This window comes from Bos taurus, chromosome 25 (assembly GCF_002263795.3).
Source record: "Bos taurus isolate L1 Dominette 01449 registration number 42190680 breed Hereford chromosome 25, ARS-UCD2.0, whole genome shotgun sequence".
Classification (NCBI taxonomy): Eukaryota; Metazoa; Chordata; class Mammalia; order Artiodactyla; family Bovidae; genus Bos; species Bos taurus.
Window position 1 is genome coordinate 11,489,435 of NC_037352.1, and position 21,194 is coordinate 11,510,628.

The 21,194-nt window shown below is 45.7% G+C and overlaps 1 protein-coding gene across 4 annotated transcripts in view; it reads right to left on the bottom strand.

The window, feature by feature from the left end:
• CPPED1 (calcineurin like phosphoesterase domain containing 1) overlaps positions 1-21,194 on the bottom strand; it is a 137,635-nt gene that overhangs the window by 95,568 nt on the left and 20,873 nt on the right. For all 4 annotated transcript variants that reach the window (XM_024985003.2, XM_024985002.2, XM_024985000.2 and 1 more), the window contains 1 exon segment: positions 13,875-14,093. In XM_024985003.2, coding sequence (XP_024840771.1) covers positions 13,875-14,093 — 219 coding nt within the window.

The following is a 21,194-nucleotide window of genomic DNA, read 5'->3' on the forward strand; positions in this document are numbered from 1 at the left end:
AAGCGGTGCTGGCACAAAAGCAGACCCTCCACACATACTTGCTATTATTGATCAAACAAACAAGTAAACGGATTAAGGCTGAATTACCCGACTTCACCTGCCAACGGTCAAGGGCACAAGCAGTGATGGATGGAACAGGAAGACACTTGGCTGGAAAGCCCCAGGATCGGGAACACACTGTGTCAAGGAGCCTTCAGTGGAGCTCAAGAAAATGATTTACTCCTTCAATTAAAAACATTTGCTTTCATCTAGTCCCAGAGAATTTACGGCACCATAATCCTTTCCCTCTCAAATCCTTTCCATTATCTTTTCCTAATTAATTGAGGTACGTAAATTCGTTTGATCTAAATCTTTGCCAGCATAAACATTACTCACGTGGTGATTCTGCAGCACATTGCTGGCTGATCAAGTTTAATCAGGTTCTACCGGTTTTTAAATTATACATGATATTAGACAAGATTCATTTAACTCTGTATCTAACAGCTACAACTTATTACATTGGCTGCTCCCAGACATTTATAGCAAATCGATGTTGAATCACTACTATGAATCAACTTATTGTTGCTGTTTAGTCCCTAAGTCGTGTCCAACTCACTGTGACCCCACAGATTGTAGCCCGCCAGGCTCCTCCATCCATGGGATTCCCCAGGCAAGAATACTGGAGTGGGCTGCCGTTTCCTTCTCCAGGGAATCTTCCCGACCCAGGGATCGAAAGCCTGTCTCCTGCACTGCAGGTGGGTTCTTTACCACGGAGCCACAGAGGGAAGCCCGTGAACCAACTTAGGATACAACTAAGAAACTGTTTTGACACAATAGGAGACTTTGGTATGATATAAAATATACTTTGATGTATTTTTGGCAAAAAAAAAAAAAAGATTAAGGAAAGTATATTATCCAAGTGAAATTTCTCAAGCTGTTACCTTACAGATCAATACAAAATCTCTTCACAAAAATATTTATGGATTAGGACAGCAGTATTTCACCCAAATAATACACAAAGAGAGAAGCAGTAAATTTTTTTACACAACTCAAATAATATATGGGGAGCAATATGTGGAATTCCAAACCTGCAGACAATTCTGGAGGTTATGAAACATGCATCTGCAGTGGTTTGAGCACTGAAACGTGCTCCCTTTCCCAGCCTCTCATTTTCATTTCACATTCTGATCACTTGACCAATTACTTGGGAACTGAATTCCTTCGGGATCACACTTCTTTTTCATATTTCATTTACTTGGAGATAATAGGCCCATTACGGAGGTGAAATGTCCCAATTCCAGAAAATGAGTGTTTAGAGCAAAAACAATGAAAGGAAAGGTTAAATATTCCAATCGGCTAAGCACAAGCTAGAAAGAGGCTGGTTTTGTCTACGCTGCATTGGTGTGCCAGGGACTCTGTACGCTCCGGGAGCACCCCCTGGCCACCTCAGGAGCCCCCGAGGATGGGCGGAGGGTGGAAGTGGGCTCCGGAGCTGATCTGCTCATTGGCCTGCACTGCTCAGAGGGCTGGCCTGGTGTCTCGGAGCAGACTACTAGGGGTGTTTGGTCTAAAACGCTTCTACAATCATGGTCCGCTACAAAGCAAAGAAGTAGGGATCCAACCTGAGAGAGAGGTGTGCTCAGTTGCTCAGTTGTGTCCGACTCTTTGTCACCCCATGGACTGTAGCCCACCAGGCTCTTCTGTCCATGGGATTCTCCCAGGCTAGAATACTGGAGAGGGTAGCCATTCCTTCCTCCAGGGGATCTCCCTGATCCAGGGACTGAACTCGAGTTTCTTACGACTCCTGCATTGGCAGGCGGATTCTTTACCACTGAGCCAGCCAGGAAGAGAGGTAGTCAGTCCCTAGAACAGGGGTGGAAATCCCAAGATGACAGCTGTGAAGCTTAGAGAACAACCAGCCAGGAAACAGAGGGCTCTAGGAGAAATTTCTTTAAGAAGCTGAAACCGATAGCATGCCTAATATTTTTAAAGGTACTGACATGAAATGTAAGCCATTCTAGCTCTGGGAGAAGGTATTGAGGTTGAACCAGTATATTTAAAAACTAAGAGAAAGCATCCTCAGATGGCAGACAAAAATGAGAGTACTCTGATCATAAGTGATTTCTGTTCCTTGGTTCCTTATTCCTCTGTTGAGTCATAGAGCCCATGAGGAAAAAAGCTTGTTTTAGATCTCCCCATTCCAGTCTCCAAAGCACCTGTGCAAATACACTGGATTTTGCCTAGTCTGACAGGCTCGCTAGTCAGATAAGCCTATTCATGGACCTCACACCCAGGTTACGACTCTTACTTTTAGAAGTCCCCTTGTTGGACATCATATTACTTAGCGTCCTGGAAGGGAACCTCATTAAAGTTTCTTTTAAATCCAAGATTTCCCAAGGGACTTCCCTGGCAATCCAGTGGTTAAGACTCTGCACTTCCACTGCAGAGTGTGTGAGTTTGATCTGTGGTTGGGGAACTAACATCCCACATGCCATGCAGCGCAGCCAAACAGAAAAATAAATAAATAAAAATTTAAAAAATAAAATCCATCTAAGATGTTCCAGAAAAAGCTGTGATCCTCTTAGACACAGGGGTGACTTTGTTTCTTTGAACAGTTTCTTTTCTGCCTGGCCACGTCTGAGTGCAGTAGCATCAGCTGTTTCTGACTCTTTGCCACCCAAAGGACGGTAGCCCGCCAGGCTCCTCTGTCCATGGGATTTCCCAGGCAGGAATCCTGGAGTAGGTTGCCATTCCCTTCTCCAGGGAATCTTCCTGAGATCTTCCAGGGATCGAACCCACTTCTCCCACATTGGCAGGCGGGTTCTTTACCACTGAACCACCATGGGAAGCCCCTTTGTCTGGCTAACCCTCCATCTCATCAACCACAACAGCTCTGAGGACCTGCCTCCCTCCCTCCAGCCCTGACTTCCTATGTGAACTTATATTTTCTCTGGTCCTGATTGGTTGTTCCTTACTTATATTTTCCCATTGTCTGTTTCTGTCTGCTTTAAGCCTTCTCAAATGCTTCCTGGAACAAACAAGCAAGTAAGACAAGACTCTCTCAATTTCAGTTTTTGATCCAAACACCGGAGAGAAAGCATATGAAAGGGTTTTGGGTTTTCCCCCCTTAATCAAAAGATGACTGTTAACTAGCTCCTGTTATTCAGCTCATTTCAAGGAGTAATCAAATGTCCACATTTTCCTAGCTACAACTAAGTGTTGTAGCCCTTAATTAAAGGAACAGTTTCTGCCATCGAGTTTATACTTTGGTCAATTATACGACCAGTCAGACAAGAGTATGTTCACAAGTATACATGGATAAGGGCTCAATCTGGGATCCACAGGGATCTGTGCACCTACATGGGAGAAAAAAAAAATACATTTCCACTGACCTCTAACCGAAATTCAGCATTTCCTCCTACCATGACGTCAGGCAGAAAACCACAGAGGTATTCATGCTCCTGTGACTCTGAAACCAACAGAAATCACGAGGGCTTTTCACTTCCCATTACAGTTGTTAACAATACCTCGAAACGCTGCTTAAGCCAGCACCACTTTGAAAGTATGGTGGTTATTAACCTCGCCATTAGACTGTGTTCTGTAAAAACAGATCAACAAAGAGGCATGTATTTCTCTAGCAAATAAATTTTAAAATATTTTGATGACTGTATTTCAAGATAATTTGTTTCTGTGAAATTACATGCATTCTATTCTATGCACTTAGAACACTTTTGTGAGAGGTGATCCAGAGGCTTCACCAAGCTGCCAAAGGGGTCTGGGCACAGCACAGGCTGAGATGTCCTGACTCTGGCAGCAGGCACAGTGCCTCTGCCATGAGGCCCCGTGGCAGACCCTGGCTGGGGTGGGAGGACGATCACGTTGCTTCAGACCACAAACGGCATCAGAAACAACTTTGCAAGTGATGATCTCAGTTTGCTAATGAGTAATATTGGGTCGATTAGCTCGAAGCACTTTCAATCAGCTCCAGCAGAAGGAAGGCACTGCCATTGACTGCCTGGGTTTCTCAGCAGCACTGATCATGGCCACGGAGGATCCCAAGAGTCCTGGGCTAGCTGACTGCTCCAGGTTGCCACCGTCAACTGTTCAGCTGAATACAACCTGCGAGAAGAGCTGAGGTCGGCGGCCCGGCCCGGCCCAGGGCCTGGTGGTATTTCCACTGAGACACATCACTTTCCTGCATCCAAAACAGACCCCCCTGTAATGTTTCGATTAAGTCACGTGGTAAATTGCCTTTAAATCATGGTGTTTCTTAGAGCCTGGTATAGACACATAAAAATAACAACATAAGGATAATTATACAGCCAAGGAACTAAACATGAGTTAACTGCTGCTGCTGCTAAGTCGCCTCAGTCATGTCCAACTCTGTGTGACCCCAGAGACGGCAGCCCACCAGGCTCCCCCGTCCCTGGGATTCTCCAGGCAAGAACACTGGAGTGGGTTGCCATTTCCTTCTCCAGTGCATGAAAGTGAAAAGTGAAAGTGAAGTCTCTCAGTCGTGTCCAACTCTTCGAGACCCCACGGACTGCAGCCTACCAGGCTCCTTTATCCATGGGATTTTCCAGGCAAGAGTACTGGAGTGGGTCGCCATTGCATTCTCCTTGAGTTAACTGTGCTTCTTTTAAAAAACAACAGGAAAAAATCCTACTGTAAGAGGAACAAAAGGGCTCCCGTCCAGTGGAAACTTTCTGAGTATCTAGGGTGTGGTAGGCAGTGCGGGCAGAGATGATGTTGCACAGAAGAGATGCTGCAGAAGAAAGTGTGGCAATCCCTGAGAGGGGTCCTCCCAGGAACTGCAGAGCCAACTGCCCAGTGTTCACACACTGCAAGTGCTGGAGCAGGTCTCAAACCAGCCGATCCGTTTTGACTTCAAGCATAAAGAACAGCCGACCTGATCACACAAGAAGAATCTCTGCTGGCAGCACTGTTAAGATGATCACTCCAGAGGAGAATTGAGAGGAGAGAGGAATGCAATGAAATTGCATGGATGCGATGCAGTTATTAAAAGCCTGACATAAGCCTCTGTGTATCAACGTAAAAGGATTTTCCTGGTGGATGCAAGGGGAAAAAGCAAGGCACTGAACAGTGTATACAGAATGATGACATTTATATAAGACCAGGTTGTTCAAAAACATGCATACTTCAACTATGGTGACCCCATCGGATGGATCTAGGTGGGGGTTACACAGTTTACTATACTCACAGATACATTATAGATTTTAAATCTTTACAGAAAGAACACATTCACATATTGTTTGTGTGTTACCAGTCACTCAGTTGTGTCCGACTCTGTGACCTCATGGACCGTAGCCCGCCAGGCTCCTCTGGCCATGGGGTTTTTCAGACAAGAATACTAGAGCAGGTTGCTATTTCCTACTCCAGGGGATCTTCCCGACCCAGAGATCGAACTCACGTCTCCTGCAGTTCCTGCACTGGCAGGTGGATTCTTTACCACTACGCCACCTGGGAAGCACCACGTTACTTGTGTAATTTAAAAATCTAATAAAATAACAATAAAACAGATCCACAGCTACCTGAGTTTCAATCCTACAAAAGATGGGAATGATCAAAAATAATAAAACTTCATGTTTCCAAGTGTCCCTTATTTCTAGGTCAAGCACAAGCTTTCGTATGTTTCATTCACTGATGTAGCACAGGCATCCAGAACAGTGCCTGGTTCAGAGCAAGCATTCAATGCTGCTGCTGCTAAGTCGCTTCAGTCGTGTCCGACTCTGTGGGACCCCAGAGACAGCAGCCCACCAGGCTCCCCCATCCCTGGGATTCTCCAGGCAAGAACACTGGAGTGGGTTGCCATTTCTTTCTCCAATGCAGGAAAGTGAAAAGTGAAAGTGAAGTCGCTCCGTCGTGTCTGACTCTTCATGACCCCATGGACTGCAGCCCACCAGGCTCCTCTGCCCATGGGATTTTCCAGGCAAGAGTACTGGAGTGGGGTGCCATTGCCTTCTCCGAAGCATTCAATAGAGATGTGTTAAATAAGTGAACTGATTACTCATCTAATCCAGAAACTGGTACCTGGTACCTACCATGTGCCAGTCACTTGCTAAGGACTCTGGGAAACATACAGTGATTCACTGGACCTCCGTTCATTTGATTCACACCCTTCGCATACCCACAGTGCTGGGTGTGAGATAAAAATACACACCAGTGCATACATACATCTGCTGCCCTTTAGGAACAGACAACTCGGCTTGGGGGAAGGTGAACTGTAGAGGTTGGAAGGAGGCGATAAAGCCTTTTCCCAACCACAGCCTTAATCCTGGCTTTGGTTTTCCAAAGTGTGCCTCTAAGGCTTTACTTATCAGTCTGTCTTGTGCCAGAATTACATTCACGTGTTTGGGCCTGCCCAGCTGGGGGAAAATGAACACCAGCCTTCCTGGATGGTGTGAACGACCGGAGGACAAATGGCTTATTCTTTGCCTGATGCCAAGCATGCCAAAGCGTTCCATCTTGCTATATTGCCTAGTTCCGCCCATTCATCACGGAATCAGAGATCTGCAGTGGGGAAAGAATCTTGACAGTCATTTGGCCAGGGCTACTTGTATCTGGACCTCGGCCCAGCCCTTCACATCTAATTTAAGATGGTGTGTCTGTGTGTGTGTGTGTGTACATTAGTTGCTCAGTCACATCTGACTCTTTGCAACCTCATGGACTGTAGCCCGCCAGGCTCCTCTGTCCATGGGATTCTTCAGGCAAGAATACTGGAGTGGGTTGTCATTCCCTTCTCCAGGGGATCTTCCCAACCCAGGGATCGAACCCGGGTCTCCTGCATTGCAGGCGGATTCTTTACCACCTGAACCACCAGGGAAGCCCCTAAATTAAGGTGAGGGGCTACCAAACCAGATGAAATAGAATCTTCCAGGTCTCGCGGGAAAACGCAATTCCACATGTCAGCAGTTCTGCCGTTCACTTGCATAGTGTCCCCACTCCTAATCACCACGCCACTGGTCCCTATAACCCTCCAGCCTTTCACAGCCGTATCTGCAGAAACCCAGTCTTCTCTACCTTGAAGTGAAGACTTTTCCACCTAAGTGGATTATCCTGCAGTTACCTGTAGCAAACATCATCTTTGTGCACGGACCCTCTTTTTCCATTTGTCAGAATCACTTCCAAATTCAATTTCATTTTCATATTCAGTCACTCTGGTCCCAATAGGAATGGTCCCCAAACTTCAAATATAAGTTGCCTGGGAACACTTTCAACTTTGAAAATAAAGTGTGGCCACTGTGCAATGGGTGTGCAGAGGTGAACTTGGGAGACGACATTAAACAGGAGGGAAGGAAGAGCTTTCTGCTTCTAGTGATGAAAGGTTGCTTTATCTATAAATTCCATAAGATCAACACTGCAAGTTCACACGTTCTTATATAAAATGCTTTGGGCCAGAGCTGATTTGAAAACTAGAGTTGCTTTTTGTTTGGGATTTTTTTTTTTTTGGCTGTGTGACATGTAGGATCCTACTTCCTCAACCAGGGACGGAATCAGTGCCCCCTGCATTGGAAGAGCAGAGCCGTAAACACTGGACTGCCACGGAAGTCCCCAAATCTAGTTTTTCAAACTTAAAATAGCAATACCAGGCAGAGTGTGCTGTGTGCTCAGTTGTATCTGACTCTTTGTGACCCCACGGACTGCAGCCCCGCCAGGCTCTTCTGTCCATGGGATTTCCCAGGCAAGAATAATAGAGTGGATTGCCATTTTCTTCTCCAGGGAATCTTCTCAACCCAGGGATTAAACCTGGGTCTCAAACCTGGGTCTCCTGCATCTCTTGCATTGGCAGGTGGATTCTTTACCACTGAGCCACCTGGGAAACTAGTATGCTGCTGCTGCTGCTGCTGCTAAGTCACTTCAGTCATGTCGGACTCTGTGCGACCCCATAGACGGCAGCCCACCAGGCTCCCCTGTCCTTGGGATTCTCCAGGCGAGAACACTGGAGTGGGTTGCCATTTCCTTCTCCAAGGGAAACTAGTATAGCACTTATTAAACTAATGCTAAGAGTCGGACACATGACTGAGTGACATCACTTTCACTTTTGACTTTCATGCATTGGAGAAGGAAATGGCAACCCACTCCAGTGTTCTCACCTGGAGAATCCCAGCGACAGGGGAGCCTGGTGGGCTGCCGTCTATGGGGTCGCACAGAGTTGGACACGACTGAAGTGACTTAGCAGCAAGGCAGGCTGAAAGACAATAGTGAAAAAGCTGGCTTAAAACTCAACATTCAAAAAACGGAGATCAGGACATCCGGTCCCAACACTACATGGCAAATAGATGGGGAAACAATGAAAACAGTGACAGACTTTATTTTCTTGGGCTCCCAAATCACTGCAGATGGTGACTGCAACCACAATATTAAAAGACACTTGCTCCTTGGAAGAAAAGCTATGATAAACCTAGACAGCGTATTAAAAAGCAGAGACATGACTTTTCCAGCAAAGGTCTGTACAGGCAAAGCACTGGTTTTTCCAGTAGTCATGTACGGATGTGAGAGTTGGACCATAAAGAAACCTGAGCACCGAAGAATTGATGCTTTTGAACTGTGGTGTTGGAGAAGACTCTTTGGAGTCACCTGAACTTCAACAAGATCAAATTAGTCAAATCCTAAAGGAAATCAGTCCTGAATATTCATTGGTAGGACTGATGCTGAAGCCGAAGCTTCAATACTTTGGCCACATGATGTGAAGACCCAACTCATTAGAAAACACCCTGATGCTGAGAAAGATTGAAAGCAGGAGGAGAAGGGGATGACAGAAGACGAGATAGTTGGATGGCATCACCGACTCAAAGGGTACGTGTTTGAGCAAACTCCGGGAGATGCTGAAGGACAAGGAAGCCTGGTGTGCTGTAGTCCACGGGGTGGCAAAGAGTCAGACATGACTGAGCAACTGAGAAGGCGATGGCAGCCCACTCCAGTACTCCTGCCTGGAAAATCCCATGGATGGAGGAGCCTGGTAGGCTGCAGTCCATGGGGTCGCTAGGAGTCGGACACGACTGAGCGACTTCATTTTCACTTTTCACTTTCATGCATTGGAGAAGGCAATGGCAACCCACTCCAGTGTTCTTGCCTGGAGAATCCCAGGGATGGGGGAGTCTGGTGGGCTGCCGTCTCTGGGGTCGCACAGAGTCGGACACGACTGAAGCGAAGCAGCAGCAGCAGAGCAACTGACAACAACAACAACATAGGCTTGCCTCATTTCATAAAAATGTAACAGAAGACTTCAGAGGCTGAATCAATTGAAGAGATACCACGTAACAGATGCCCCTGTGAAGGTCAGTAAACAAAGAACTCTTCAAGGAGACTTTGTACTGAGGGAAGAATTCCTCCCCATTATCTGTTTCTTTGGTTAGAGCCCTTGTTACCAAACAGGGACAGACACGTGCGTTAATAACAAGTGGTTCCAAAGGTTGGAGGGACTCTCCTGTGCTCTAATGGTATCAGCACAACCCCATTTGTCGGCTTCTCACAGTAACTGCTGAAACCTAACAAGGCTCCTGGGGACGGCATCAGCAGGTCGGTGCCTCCACGTCCGGAGGGCCAAAGAAAGTCACCCTGGGCTCAAAAGCGAAGGACTGAAAAATCAATGGTCTCAATATTGGTACAGGTCTTCATTTGCTACTTATAATGTGGTTTATCCCACAGAGAAGCTTTATAAAATAAGATAAATACCAAGATAACCTAAAGGATGCCAGTAGAATGAAAACATATTTCAAAACTAAATAGGCTTCGTCCTGACTTTCTTAGGCTTTTTCCTGCAGGTCTTGGCACCAATAGTACCTCTTAACCATCCTGGGTTCTGCACTTTCCTTGCTAGACTCCATGCTCTTTGGAAGGGCTGGTCTCTCATTTCTAACTATTGCATCCACAGCGTCTAGGGCTATAAACTGGCACTTAGTTTGCAGACAATAAATGTTTGCAGATGAATGGATATTATGATGGATATTTAGAATGAAAAAACATACTGGGACTTCCATTAAGAAAAACCATTACTTGTAAAGTTTTTTTTCTCTGACTTGAACTTAAAACTACTTGGCCCAAGATAATATTTATGGTCGATTTAAAAGTATGTTCTCTGATTTTATTTGCCTATTAATATATGCATTTGATAATTAACAATGGTGCTAAGCGGTCAAAGCAAATAATTACTTTTCTAGTGTCTGCCCCTGTGTACGAGCTAAATGAGGGGGAAGCCACCAACTGCATATTAAAAAATGCAATTAAATGCAAAAAAATGGTAATGAGTTTCAAAAACATTCTGTTTAAGCCTCAGACCACAATATTCAGAACAGTTACAGTCCTTTCACTGGCTCAGTTACCATTCCACAGAATAGTCCAAATCTTCAAAACAGACACGAATTCTCCTCGGGTCACACTGAATATAAAACCAGTTCTCAGAAGTTTGCCAGTTTATATTTTCGAGGTCTTCTGACCAACTGGTAGGGTTGACCATAAAAATTCCATCTTTACATTTACTTATGCTCAGTACACTTTATTTAAAAAGCAATGTAATCACATAGAATGCTTTTATTTTAAACCTTATTTTGAAAAGACTGAATACATTAACATAATTCAGAAAAGTCGGTAAACATCCACAAGAACATGTTATATAATCCCAGTGAGTCTCATAATATTCTATTTTCAAAGGGAAAAAAAAAAAAAAAACCACTGGACAGAAAAGCAGTAAATTTGGAATCTGTTTCAAGTGTCCAATAAAAGCAGAAGTTGCCTCACTGTGTGGTCCGGACTGAGAGCTCGAGCTGATGCTACACCATGTATCGGGCCAGATGGGTCCAGACAAACCAGCTGACTGCAAATCAGACCATTTGGAAGTGGCATTTACCTTGTACACTAAGACTCTTGAGTCCTGCTGTGATTTCTAATTCCTTTTGAAACTGGGGTGCTCTGTGGTCACTTTGGACCCATACGATCTCAGCACAGGGGAACCCTCAGCCAAGAGTCACCAAGGGTGGTCAAGTTCATTGGCAGCTAAGAATTTTACCTCTCTACAAAACTCAGCACCATCCTGAAAACGCATTTCTGTGCCAAGCTGCTGAGATGCTCACATGCACAGAGTCTCTGCCCTGTGCTAGGTTGCCCCAGACTATTGAGGTTTTAGATTTTAACCGCCATCAATGAGTTCTGGATTCAGAAACTGAGGCTCTAAGGAGGTGAGCAGGGGACTTCCCTGGTGGTCCAGTGGTTAAGAATCCTCCTGCCAACACAGGGCACACAGATTTGATCCCTGGTCTGGGAAGATCCCACACGCCTCAGGACAACAAAGCCCGTGTGCCACAACTCCTGAGCCTGCGTGCCTAGAGCCCACACTCTGCAAAAAGAGAAACCTGCACACTGTAACTAGAGATTAGCCCCCGCTCAGGGCAAGCAGAGAAAGCCTGAGTGCAGCAACGAAGACCCAGCGCAGCCAGAAACAACAACTAAAATAAGGTTTAAAAACAATAAGGCAAGGGGTCTGGCCAAGTGTCCCCAGCGAATCAGGGGCAGATGTGGAGCCGGCATCTCCACAGACGTGGCCACATGAGCCCTAATGCAGGCCTTGATCCAGCGTCTTGTCATCCCCCTTTTCCACCCAGTGACTGTAGCCATGAAGTTAAAAGACGCTTGCTCCTCAGAAGGAAAGCTATGACAAACCTAGACAGCATATTTAAAAGCAAAGACATCACCCTCGACAGAGGTCTGTATGGTCAAAGCTATGGTTTTTCCAGTAGTCATGTATGGATGTGAGAGTTGGCCCATAAGAAAGGCTGAGCGCTGAAGAATAGATGCTTTTGAACTGTGGTGTTGGAGAAGACTCTTGTGAGTCCCTTAGACTGCAAGGAGATCCAACCAGTTCATCCTAAAGGAGATCAGTCCTGAATATTCATTGGAAGGACTGATGCTGAAGCTTTTCCAATCCTTTGGCCACCTGATGTGAAGAGCTGATGCACTGGAAAAGACCCTGATGCTGGGAAAGACTGAAGGCAACAGAAGGGGACAATAGAGTATGAGATGCTAAGAGAGCATCACCAACTCCATGGACATGAGTCTGAGAAAACTCCGGGAGATAGTGGAGGACAGAGGAGTCTGGCGCAGTACAGTTCATGGGGTTGCAAAGAGTTGGACACAACTTAGCCACCAAACAGCAACAACAAAGAGGACAGGCTACTTCTCCAGGGGTGACATCACTGGGTCTCCCAGGGGGAGTCAAGGACACGAGTATGTCCACAATCGTGACTTTGTGTAAAACAGGAGCCAATGGAGAATGTGGGAAGGTCTGAGGGTTCTCCCTGCTGGCCACACTCCCTGGACTTCAGGGAGAGTGATTCTGGGCAGCCTCTCTTCCAGCCTCACACGTTCACCCTGGGTTGCTCTGGATAGGTAGGCTGCCGGACAAGAGAGCCCTGGTGGGGAGGAATGAATGCACCCGGGCTTGCTATAGACGACCTCGGCTTCTAAAGGCGCTAGACGTCACAGCAAGACTTGGGGACTTCCCTGGAGGTCCAGTGGTTGCGACTCTGTGTTTTCACTGCAGGCGGCACAAGTTTAATCCCTGGCCAGGGAAATAAGATCCCACATGCTGCATGGTGTGACCAAAAAGAAAATGATAAAAATAAATAAATAAATCATAGCAATACTCAAAGACTCTGGGTTTACAAGGTAACATTAGCCAAAAACAAACACCCACAGCAGCCGCAGCATTTTCTGCAATGGTGTTTGGGTCAACTCTGCTCAGTAAACAGAGACCAGGACAAAGATGAGAGTGATCGGAGGTGCCTGCTCTGCCTCCCAGACGAGCAGGGGTGGTTTCCGCTTGCTTATTTATACCTACTCACTGGGTTTTCTCCTTGCCTGGAGAGAATGATGTCAGAGTAGGAAAGGGAAATTTAAAAAGGAGGAGAGTTCTAGAAGGCATCTGTTATGTTCTTATTCCTAGCATCTCACTTTTTCTTGAAGGGAATCGTCCTGTTCTGACCACCTGGCTGCCATGGAGTTGCTCTCATACCCTGGCTCCATGGGGCTGTGTGAACTAGACGGACATTGGTCTGGAACTTTGACTGGGCCATCAAGAACAAGACACTTTCTTTCTGTTGTGGTTTCAGTTAGAAGGACATAAATCTAGAGCTCCCAGGCACCACTACCTAGAGAGTGCCTGCAGGAGAATGAATTCAACTCAGAGGAAGGCAGGGCTGAGCGAGGAAGAGATGGAGTCCTGATAGCAACTTCTCAGCCCCTGGATCCAGCCATTCCTGAAGCCCAAATTTGCCCCTGGACTTTACAGTACCAGAAAGTAACAATCCCCTGGAGAAGGGCGAGGCAACCCACTCCAGTATTCTTGCCTGGAGAATCCCATGGACAGAGGAGCCTGGTAGGCTCCAGTCTACAGTGCTGCAAAGAGTTGGACACGACAGAAGCAACTTAGCACACATGCCAGGTAATACAAACTTAAAAAAAAATTAATCCAGTTCAAGTTAGCTTGTCATTTGAAACTGAAAAAGCATGAACAAAGACAGGAGAAATAAAAGCATAAGAAGGAGGGAAACGAAAGGAGAAGATTATGTTTATGGATGTGGGATCCGAAAGCAATTCAAGTTTGTCTCCTATAAGTGAAGAAAGGTGACACATGGGAATCTGTTCCATTTTCATAGGAAGCACAGATAATCAGAACCGTGGGCTCTGCCTTATTACTGTGATTAACCTTGCCGTATTCTAAAACTAAAATGAGTGTGTATTTTCTGATATTTGACGATCTTGCAACCACTGTGAAGAGAAAGGAATGAGCTGTTACTGAGCAGAGATGTCTTTTTAAGAGAGATCTTTTTTTTTTTTTTTTCGGGAAGGAGTTAAGATCACAGCAACAGCCTGAGTCTTACCTGGCATGGCGTGGACGAGGTCTCCGCAAAGAACAAAGAATTTGGGCTTGGGGTTCAGTTTGTTGATGGCCTGGACTGCTTGCTCAGCCAGACGGATCTCCTGTTCCCACTCATCACCACCGTTGTCACAGTCACCAGTGGCCCAGGCCTTCATCAGTCCAAACTGGGGGTCTGCACCTTGGATGAAGTAGAACGGGCCTTTCCATTCCCTTTCCTTTTCTTAAAAAGAAAAAGAAAGAAAAGGAGAGAAGAAATATTATAAAATCTGTCAGGGAAAGCATCCAGGTTATCATGCAAGTGGATACAATATTTTTCTTAAATTAAGTAGGTCATTTTAATAAGCTGCTGTTCAAACATACCATTTTCCTGTCATCAGCTAGAGGATTTTGATTTATACTAATTATGCCTGGGACCCGGTGATTCCCAAAAGCCGGGAGGATAAAAAAAAAAAACCACGTGGGCTGTTAACAGTCACGCAACCAAGCTGTTTCTTTAAAAACTAGATGGCCAAGATGAAGCACAGAGGTATCACAGAGGTTTAGAGCATATTAATGTTCAATAGTTTTTTAATTAGAATTTAAAATACTGCAAGTTGAAAGTTGCCAGAAGTATTATGTTTAAATGACTAGGTGAAGTGCTGTCAAATCTTTTAATGGCACAATCTGCGCTGTTTCAAGGGATGTGACAGAAATTTAATTACAAAACTTGGAGTTCAGAAGCTCTGGCTATCTGGTTGGAAAGGCAATGCCAAAAATGAAATCTGAGTCAATGTGGGGGAAAAAAAAAGACGCTAACATTTCCAAGGCAGCGTGATGTGGGCATAGGTGAGGTGTGAGGCTGTGGGTCAGGGTCGGGGAACCAGAATCTTTCATCCTTTATATTCTTGGAAAGCACTTATATCACCTGAAGGTAAGTTACCAGACTGCACTGCCTACTGGTTTTGCCAAAGCCTCGGGGGCCACAGGCCTCTATCCTAATCCGCCAGCAGTGTCTGCATCTGCAGAGCTAGAATGCCCATCAGTGGGCACAGAGGTTTCAAACTGTGATTTCAAACTTCTCTTTGGCCACAGAATCCTTCCTTCAAACAAAATCACACGTGGCAGACCAATGTTGAAAACACATAGCCTCCTCTGCCCAAATGGGCTCTGGGGACAGAGCAGCCTGAACACATTTACTCACTCACCCACCCAGATTTTATCCTCGGCCCAGAATGGTGACACGACCTGCTTGACGGCCACCAGCCATCAGCTGCAGGGACAGAACTACCCTGTGACCTTGAGACGGTCTTCTTCTTTTAAACAAATGACTGTATTTTGCAGGTGAGCTGCAAAACGGCATTTGCTCTGGAAGTTAAGAGGATACTAGAATTTGCAGAAAGCCCCCTGGCATCATTTCACATCTCTGTGTTCATCTCACTCGTTTACTCAACATTTACTGAAAGCCCACTGTTTGCCAGGCCCTGTGTGATGTGCTGACACACGAGAGGACCAAGACAGGTGAGGTCCCGGCTCTCTCGAGCTTAGTTCTCATGAGGAGAGGCAGCAGATAAGGACATACACGGAGAGGGTAGCCAGAGGGTGCCAAGGGCTCTGCTGAGGATTAAGGGGGAAGGTGGCGCAAGTGGCAAAGAACCCACCTGCCAATGCAGGAGATGTAAGGGATAAGAGTTTGATCCCTGGGTTGGGAAGATCCCCTAGGGAAGGGCATGGCAACCCACTCCAGCATTCTTGCCTGGGAAATCCCATGGACAGAGGAACCTGGTGGGCTACAGTCCACAGGGTCGCAAAGAGTTGGACATGACTGAATTGACTTAGCACAGCACACAATAGCTAATTTAAATTGGATGCACTGAGAAGTGGTGTCATTTAAGCTGAGATCCAGATGTCGCACACAAGCTTTTAAAATTCCACGGTCACCTTCCCACCCACCATGACTAGCTTACTATCATCTCAAGAGTGGATCTCAGGCTTTAGGTCTCCCTTCCTTTTCTTCCTCCTTTTCCAGAGCTTAAGAAGACAAGCATGTAAACAAACAAAACTACCTATACATACTCGGCCAGAACAAATTGTATATGTGTGCTAATCTGCCGGTTCCTGACCTACAGCTCAGAATCCTAGCTGTTCAGTCAAATCACCACTGACCTGAACTCAGTCTGAATCCCATTGCCAAGGACAGCAGCTCAGCACTACCACAAATTTGACTCACATTCATTGAGCCCTTACTACTCGTGGCAGAATGAATCCAGAATGCTCCCAAAGACCCCTGAGTCCTGATATTCACATCCCGTGTGATCTCCTCCCCTTGACTGTGGGCTGGACCTGGACCTGCTTAGCAACTTGCCTCTAATAAGCAGAATACAGTTACGGGATGAGCCTCCAGAGACTATGCATATCCTGGGTATGCTGTGAAAACAACCTCAGTGCTCCTTGATGGACAAAGAAAATGTGTTTACACACAGGGGAATATTATTCAGCCCTTATATTGCCATTTGGGACAATATAGATGGACCTGGAGGACACCAAGCTAAATGCAAGAAGCCAGACGCAGAAAGACAAACCCTGCATGATCTCACTTGTATGTGGAATCCAAAATAGTCAAGTTCATAGAAGCAGAGAGCAGGGTGGTGGCTTCCAGGGGCTGGGGATGGGGGTGAGGAAAACAGGGTGGTGATACGCTCCAATATTTTGGCCACCTGATGCAAAGAGCTCATTCACTGGAAAAGACCCTGATGCTGGGAAAGACTGAAGGCAACAGGAAAGGGGGCAGCATCTCTGACTCAGTGGCCACGTGTTTGAGCAAACTCCAGGAGATAGTGAAAGACAGGGAAGCCTGGCGTGCTGCAGTTCGTGGGGTCGCAAAGACACAGACATGATTTAGTGACCAAACAACAACAAAGTTTCAGTTATCCAAGATAAGTAAGTTCTATCTTCTATACAGGTTGGTGCCTACAGCTAGCAATACTGTATTAGAGACTTAAAAGTTGCTAAGAAGGTAGATCTTATGTGTTATCATCACACACACACAATAACAAAAACAACAAAATAAGGTGGGCAGGAAGAAACTTCAGGAGGAGATGCACGTTTATGACAGATGTCTATGGGAGTGATGGTTTCACAGGTGTAAAGTTATCCCCCACTCTCTGAGCTGGACACACTGAATATGTACAGCTTTTCATATGTCTTCACACCTCAGTGTAGCGGTTCTGAAAAGGAGAGAGATTAAGCAAAAACAAAACAAAAGACCCTGCCTTCCATCTTGCTTGCTCTCCCTCACTCTCTCTTGGAGTGCATGTCCTGAAGGGAAAAGGCTCCCAAGATGAGTAGCCCAAATGTAGCAAGAGACTGAGGGAGGTCTCTGGCCAACACCCTGTGAAGACCCGAGCCCTCCCCATGCAGCAACCTGAAAGGAACGGAAACTCGCCACGGGCACGTGGGTGCCCCTGGAAGAGGATTCGCCCTGGCAAGCTTCAGGATGAGACCACACCCCAGGTGACATTTGACAGAGCCCTCCTGAGACCCTGCAGCAGAAGGACACAGCTAGGTTGCACCCAGATTTCTGATGGGAAATGGGAGATAATGTGACTTAGCTGCCTCAAACTGCCAAGTTCCTGGGGTAACTTGTTAACATACATCAGGACTTCCCTGGTGGTCCAGTGGTTAAGAATCTACCTGCCAAGGCAGGGGATCCCTGGTCTGGGAAGATACCACCTGCCACAGAGCAACTAAGCCCGTTTGCCACAGCTACTGAGCCTGTGCTGTAGAGTCTGGGAACCGGAACTACTGAGCCCATGTGCTGCAACCCCTGAAGCCTGTGCACCCTAGGGCTCTGCAACAAGAGAAGCCACCACAATGAGAAGTCTGCGCACCACAACAGAGAGAAGCACCCATATGCCGTATCTAGAGAAGGCCCGAGAGCAGCGACAAAGACCCAGTGCAGCCAATAAGAAAAATAATAAAATTCATTTTAAAAATATCTGTTACACAGATCAGATGTAGAGGTCCAGGAAGGAGTCAGCAACACTTCTTCACAAGTTGAAGGTTGGTGTCCTGAAAAAAACTGAGATTTTGACTTGTGTTTTAAAGTTCATTGTTGGCACTGTTCATTCATTCTACTTAAATGGTAACCTTTTTGTGCTGATGAATGCTTTTCACTGCTTTTCCTGTTTCTGAAGCAGTTTGCAAAGTGGTTTAAACTGGATAAATTAAACAGGGAGGGGGATGATCCTCATCTGAAGGTTGGGGCATAAATCAATCTGCTACAACAAATAAAATTTATAAACAGTTTTCTACAGTAACATTTTAACAAACATAGTTTTCTATGACAAATAGTCATAGTCCTGGAAAGTCAGTAGTCTTTGGAGGTATTAAATCTTTCATTGTTACTCGTTTACTTAGTAAAAGCTTAGAATCTCAAATTTATGATGACAAGGTGCGAAATAAACAGATCTGATCTAAAATAAAGGAAAGCTCACATGTCACTGTTCCATCTACCTTATCCTTCTCATAAAGGCAATCCGTTGATTCAGGGCTCTGCGTTCTCAGAAGCACCTGGAGCCTCTTAAAGTTCCTGCCACAGAAGTCTGTGTGGTCTTTGGTCTCGATTTTAATCAAGGCTGAATTAAAGATACTTGAGGCTGGTAATGTCTCTGCTTTTGAATATGCTATCTAGGTTGGTCATAACTTTCCTTCCAAGGAGTAAGCGTCTTTTAATTTCATGGCTGCAGTCACCATCTGCAGTGATTTTGGAGCCCAGAAAAATAAAGTCTGACACTGTTTCCTCTGTTTCCCCATCTATTTCCCATGAAGTGATGGGACCGGATGCCATGATCTTTGTCTTCTGAATGCTGAGCTTTAAGCCGACTTTTTCACTCTCCTCTTTCACCTTCATCAAGAGGCTTTTTAGTTCCTCTTCACTTTCTGCCATATGGGTGGTGTCATCTGCATATCGGAGGTTATTGATATTTCTCCTGGCAATCTTGATTCCAGCTTGTGTTTCTTCCAGCCCAGCGTTTCTCATGATGTACTCTGCATAGAAGTTAAATAAGCAGGGTGACAATATACGGCCTTGACGTACGTACTTCTTTTCCTATTTGGAACCAGTCTGTTGTTCCATGTCCAGTTCTAACTGTTGGTTCCTGACCTGCATACAGATTTTTCAAGAGGCAGGTCTGAACTAAACTGAGGCTGGTAAGGCTTAGTACTAGATGGAGGAAGCTTTTGTAAACTTATACCTTCCCTGCTCCCTCAGAAGGGCAGATTTTTATATTAGGAAAGCAAATTCTTAACATCTGCATTAAGTTATTTCACTAAAGTCAAGAGTTACCCCCAGGACAGGGCTTAGGTATTAGTTGACTGACACCTACAAGAGCCTGGGAAAGCTTACAACGCCTCCCTTCCAGGGCAGAGCAAATGTCTGCCCCCCAACCCAACACACACCCAGAACGGACCAGCTTCTCTCTTTAGAATCCTGGAAAGCACTGTTCTGCCAGCTGAAATGGTCGAAGTCTGGATACAGTGAGGTCTATCCCTAAAGCTCCCTGATACACAATCGGGGCATTTAAAAAACGTTTATGGGAGGCTTTCCTGGTGTTCCAGTTGTTAAGAATCCACCTGCCAATGCAGGAGACAGGGGTTTGATCCCTGGCCCAGGAAGATCCCACAGGCCTTGAGGCAACTAAGCCCAAGTGCCAGCACTACTGAAGCCCGTGTGTCCCAGAGCCAACAAGAGAAACCTCCACCGTGAGAAGCCGGTTGACTGCAACTAAAGAAACAAGAGAAACTTGTTTCAACAAGACAAACCTGCTATTCTGCAACAAGAGAAACCTCCACAGTGAGAAGCCGGTTGACTGCAACTAGAGAAAGCCCACGTGCAGCACCAAAGGCCCAAAATAAATAAAATAAAACACACACACACACTTCATTTTTAAAAATTTTCCTAGTCCGAAAGAGCCTAAATGTGCTCTGCAACAAGAGAAAACCTCCACAATGAGAAGCCGGTTCACTGCAACTAGAGAACGCCCACGTGCAGCACCAAAGGCCCAAAATAAATATATAAAATTAAAAAAAAAAAAAAAAACTTCATTTAAAAAAATTTTCCTAGTCCGAAAGAGCCTAAGTGTGAGACCGCCTGGTAAACGCCTGACAACCCAAATGAAGGAGCAGAAATACCTGGAAGTGGAGCCTGAGGGAGAAGGTGAGGATAAGCAGACAGCAGCTAGGAGGTGCAGGCTGCGCTTGGGCACAGGGGGCGGGGCTCAGCCTCCACCTCAGTCCTCAAGGCCTGGTCCAGGGACCGGCAACATCACCATCCCACCAGGTGGGAAAGCCTGCCGCCTCAGACCTAGACTCCGCGCTTTAACAAACCCCCGATTTTATGCAGATCCAACTGTGAAAAGCACTTGTGTGCAACTAACCAAGGAACCGCTTGAATGTGTTTTATATCAAACAGACAGACAGAAATAGTTTCCCTAAATTGAAATAATGTCTTGGAGGGATTCTGTTGTTGCTGTTAGTGGGTACGGGTTTTGTTTTGCATATTTTCCTATTCATTCTGATGTCCTGCTTATGTCCAGCTCAGGTTGTTCTTGTTCACTCGATTAGTCATGTCTGACTCTTTGTGACCCCATGGACTGCAGCGCTCCAGGCTTCTCTGTCCACCACTTCCTCCTGGAGTCTGCTCAAATTCATGTCCGTTGAGTTGGTGATGCCATCTTATACCAGCTCAGGTACTTGGTCCTAAACATTTCTCCATCTTATCTATTACTATCTAATCATTTCTTCCTTTAAATCACCTTTCAAAACCAATTCAATATTCCTTATAAGAATTCTGGGCTTCCCTGGTAGCTCAGACGGTAAAGCATCTGTCTGCAATGCTGGAGACCTGGGTTTGATCCCTGGGTTGGGAAGATCCCCTGGAGAAGGAAATGGCAACCCACTCCAGTACTCTTGCCTGGAAAATCCCATGAACAGAGGAGCCTGGTAGGCTACAGCCCATGGGGTTGCAAAGAGTCGGACACAACTGAGCAACTTTACTTACTTACTTATAAGAATTCCAAGATTCAAGGTAAGAACTTAATTGGGGAATTCATTACTAATTAGTGTGATCTGACACTTCAGACTTTCACACATCAATGCAAACAATGAAAACACCCATTAGAACTGTGCGTGTGCTACACAAATGTGTGTTTTTAAAAGCACAACAGACTGGGTACTTTCTTTGCCCAAATTTGATGCAAGTATGCAGCCGGGAACTCTAATTGATGACTATGGTAAGACCAAACTTTGAGATAAACTAAGTACTTTAGAATGAATGGATTAAAGA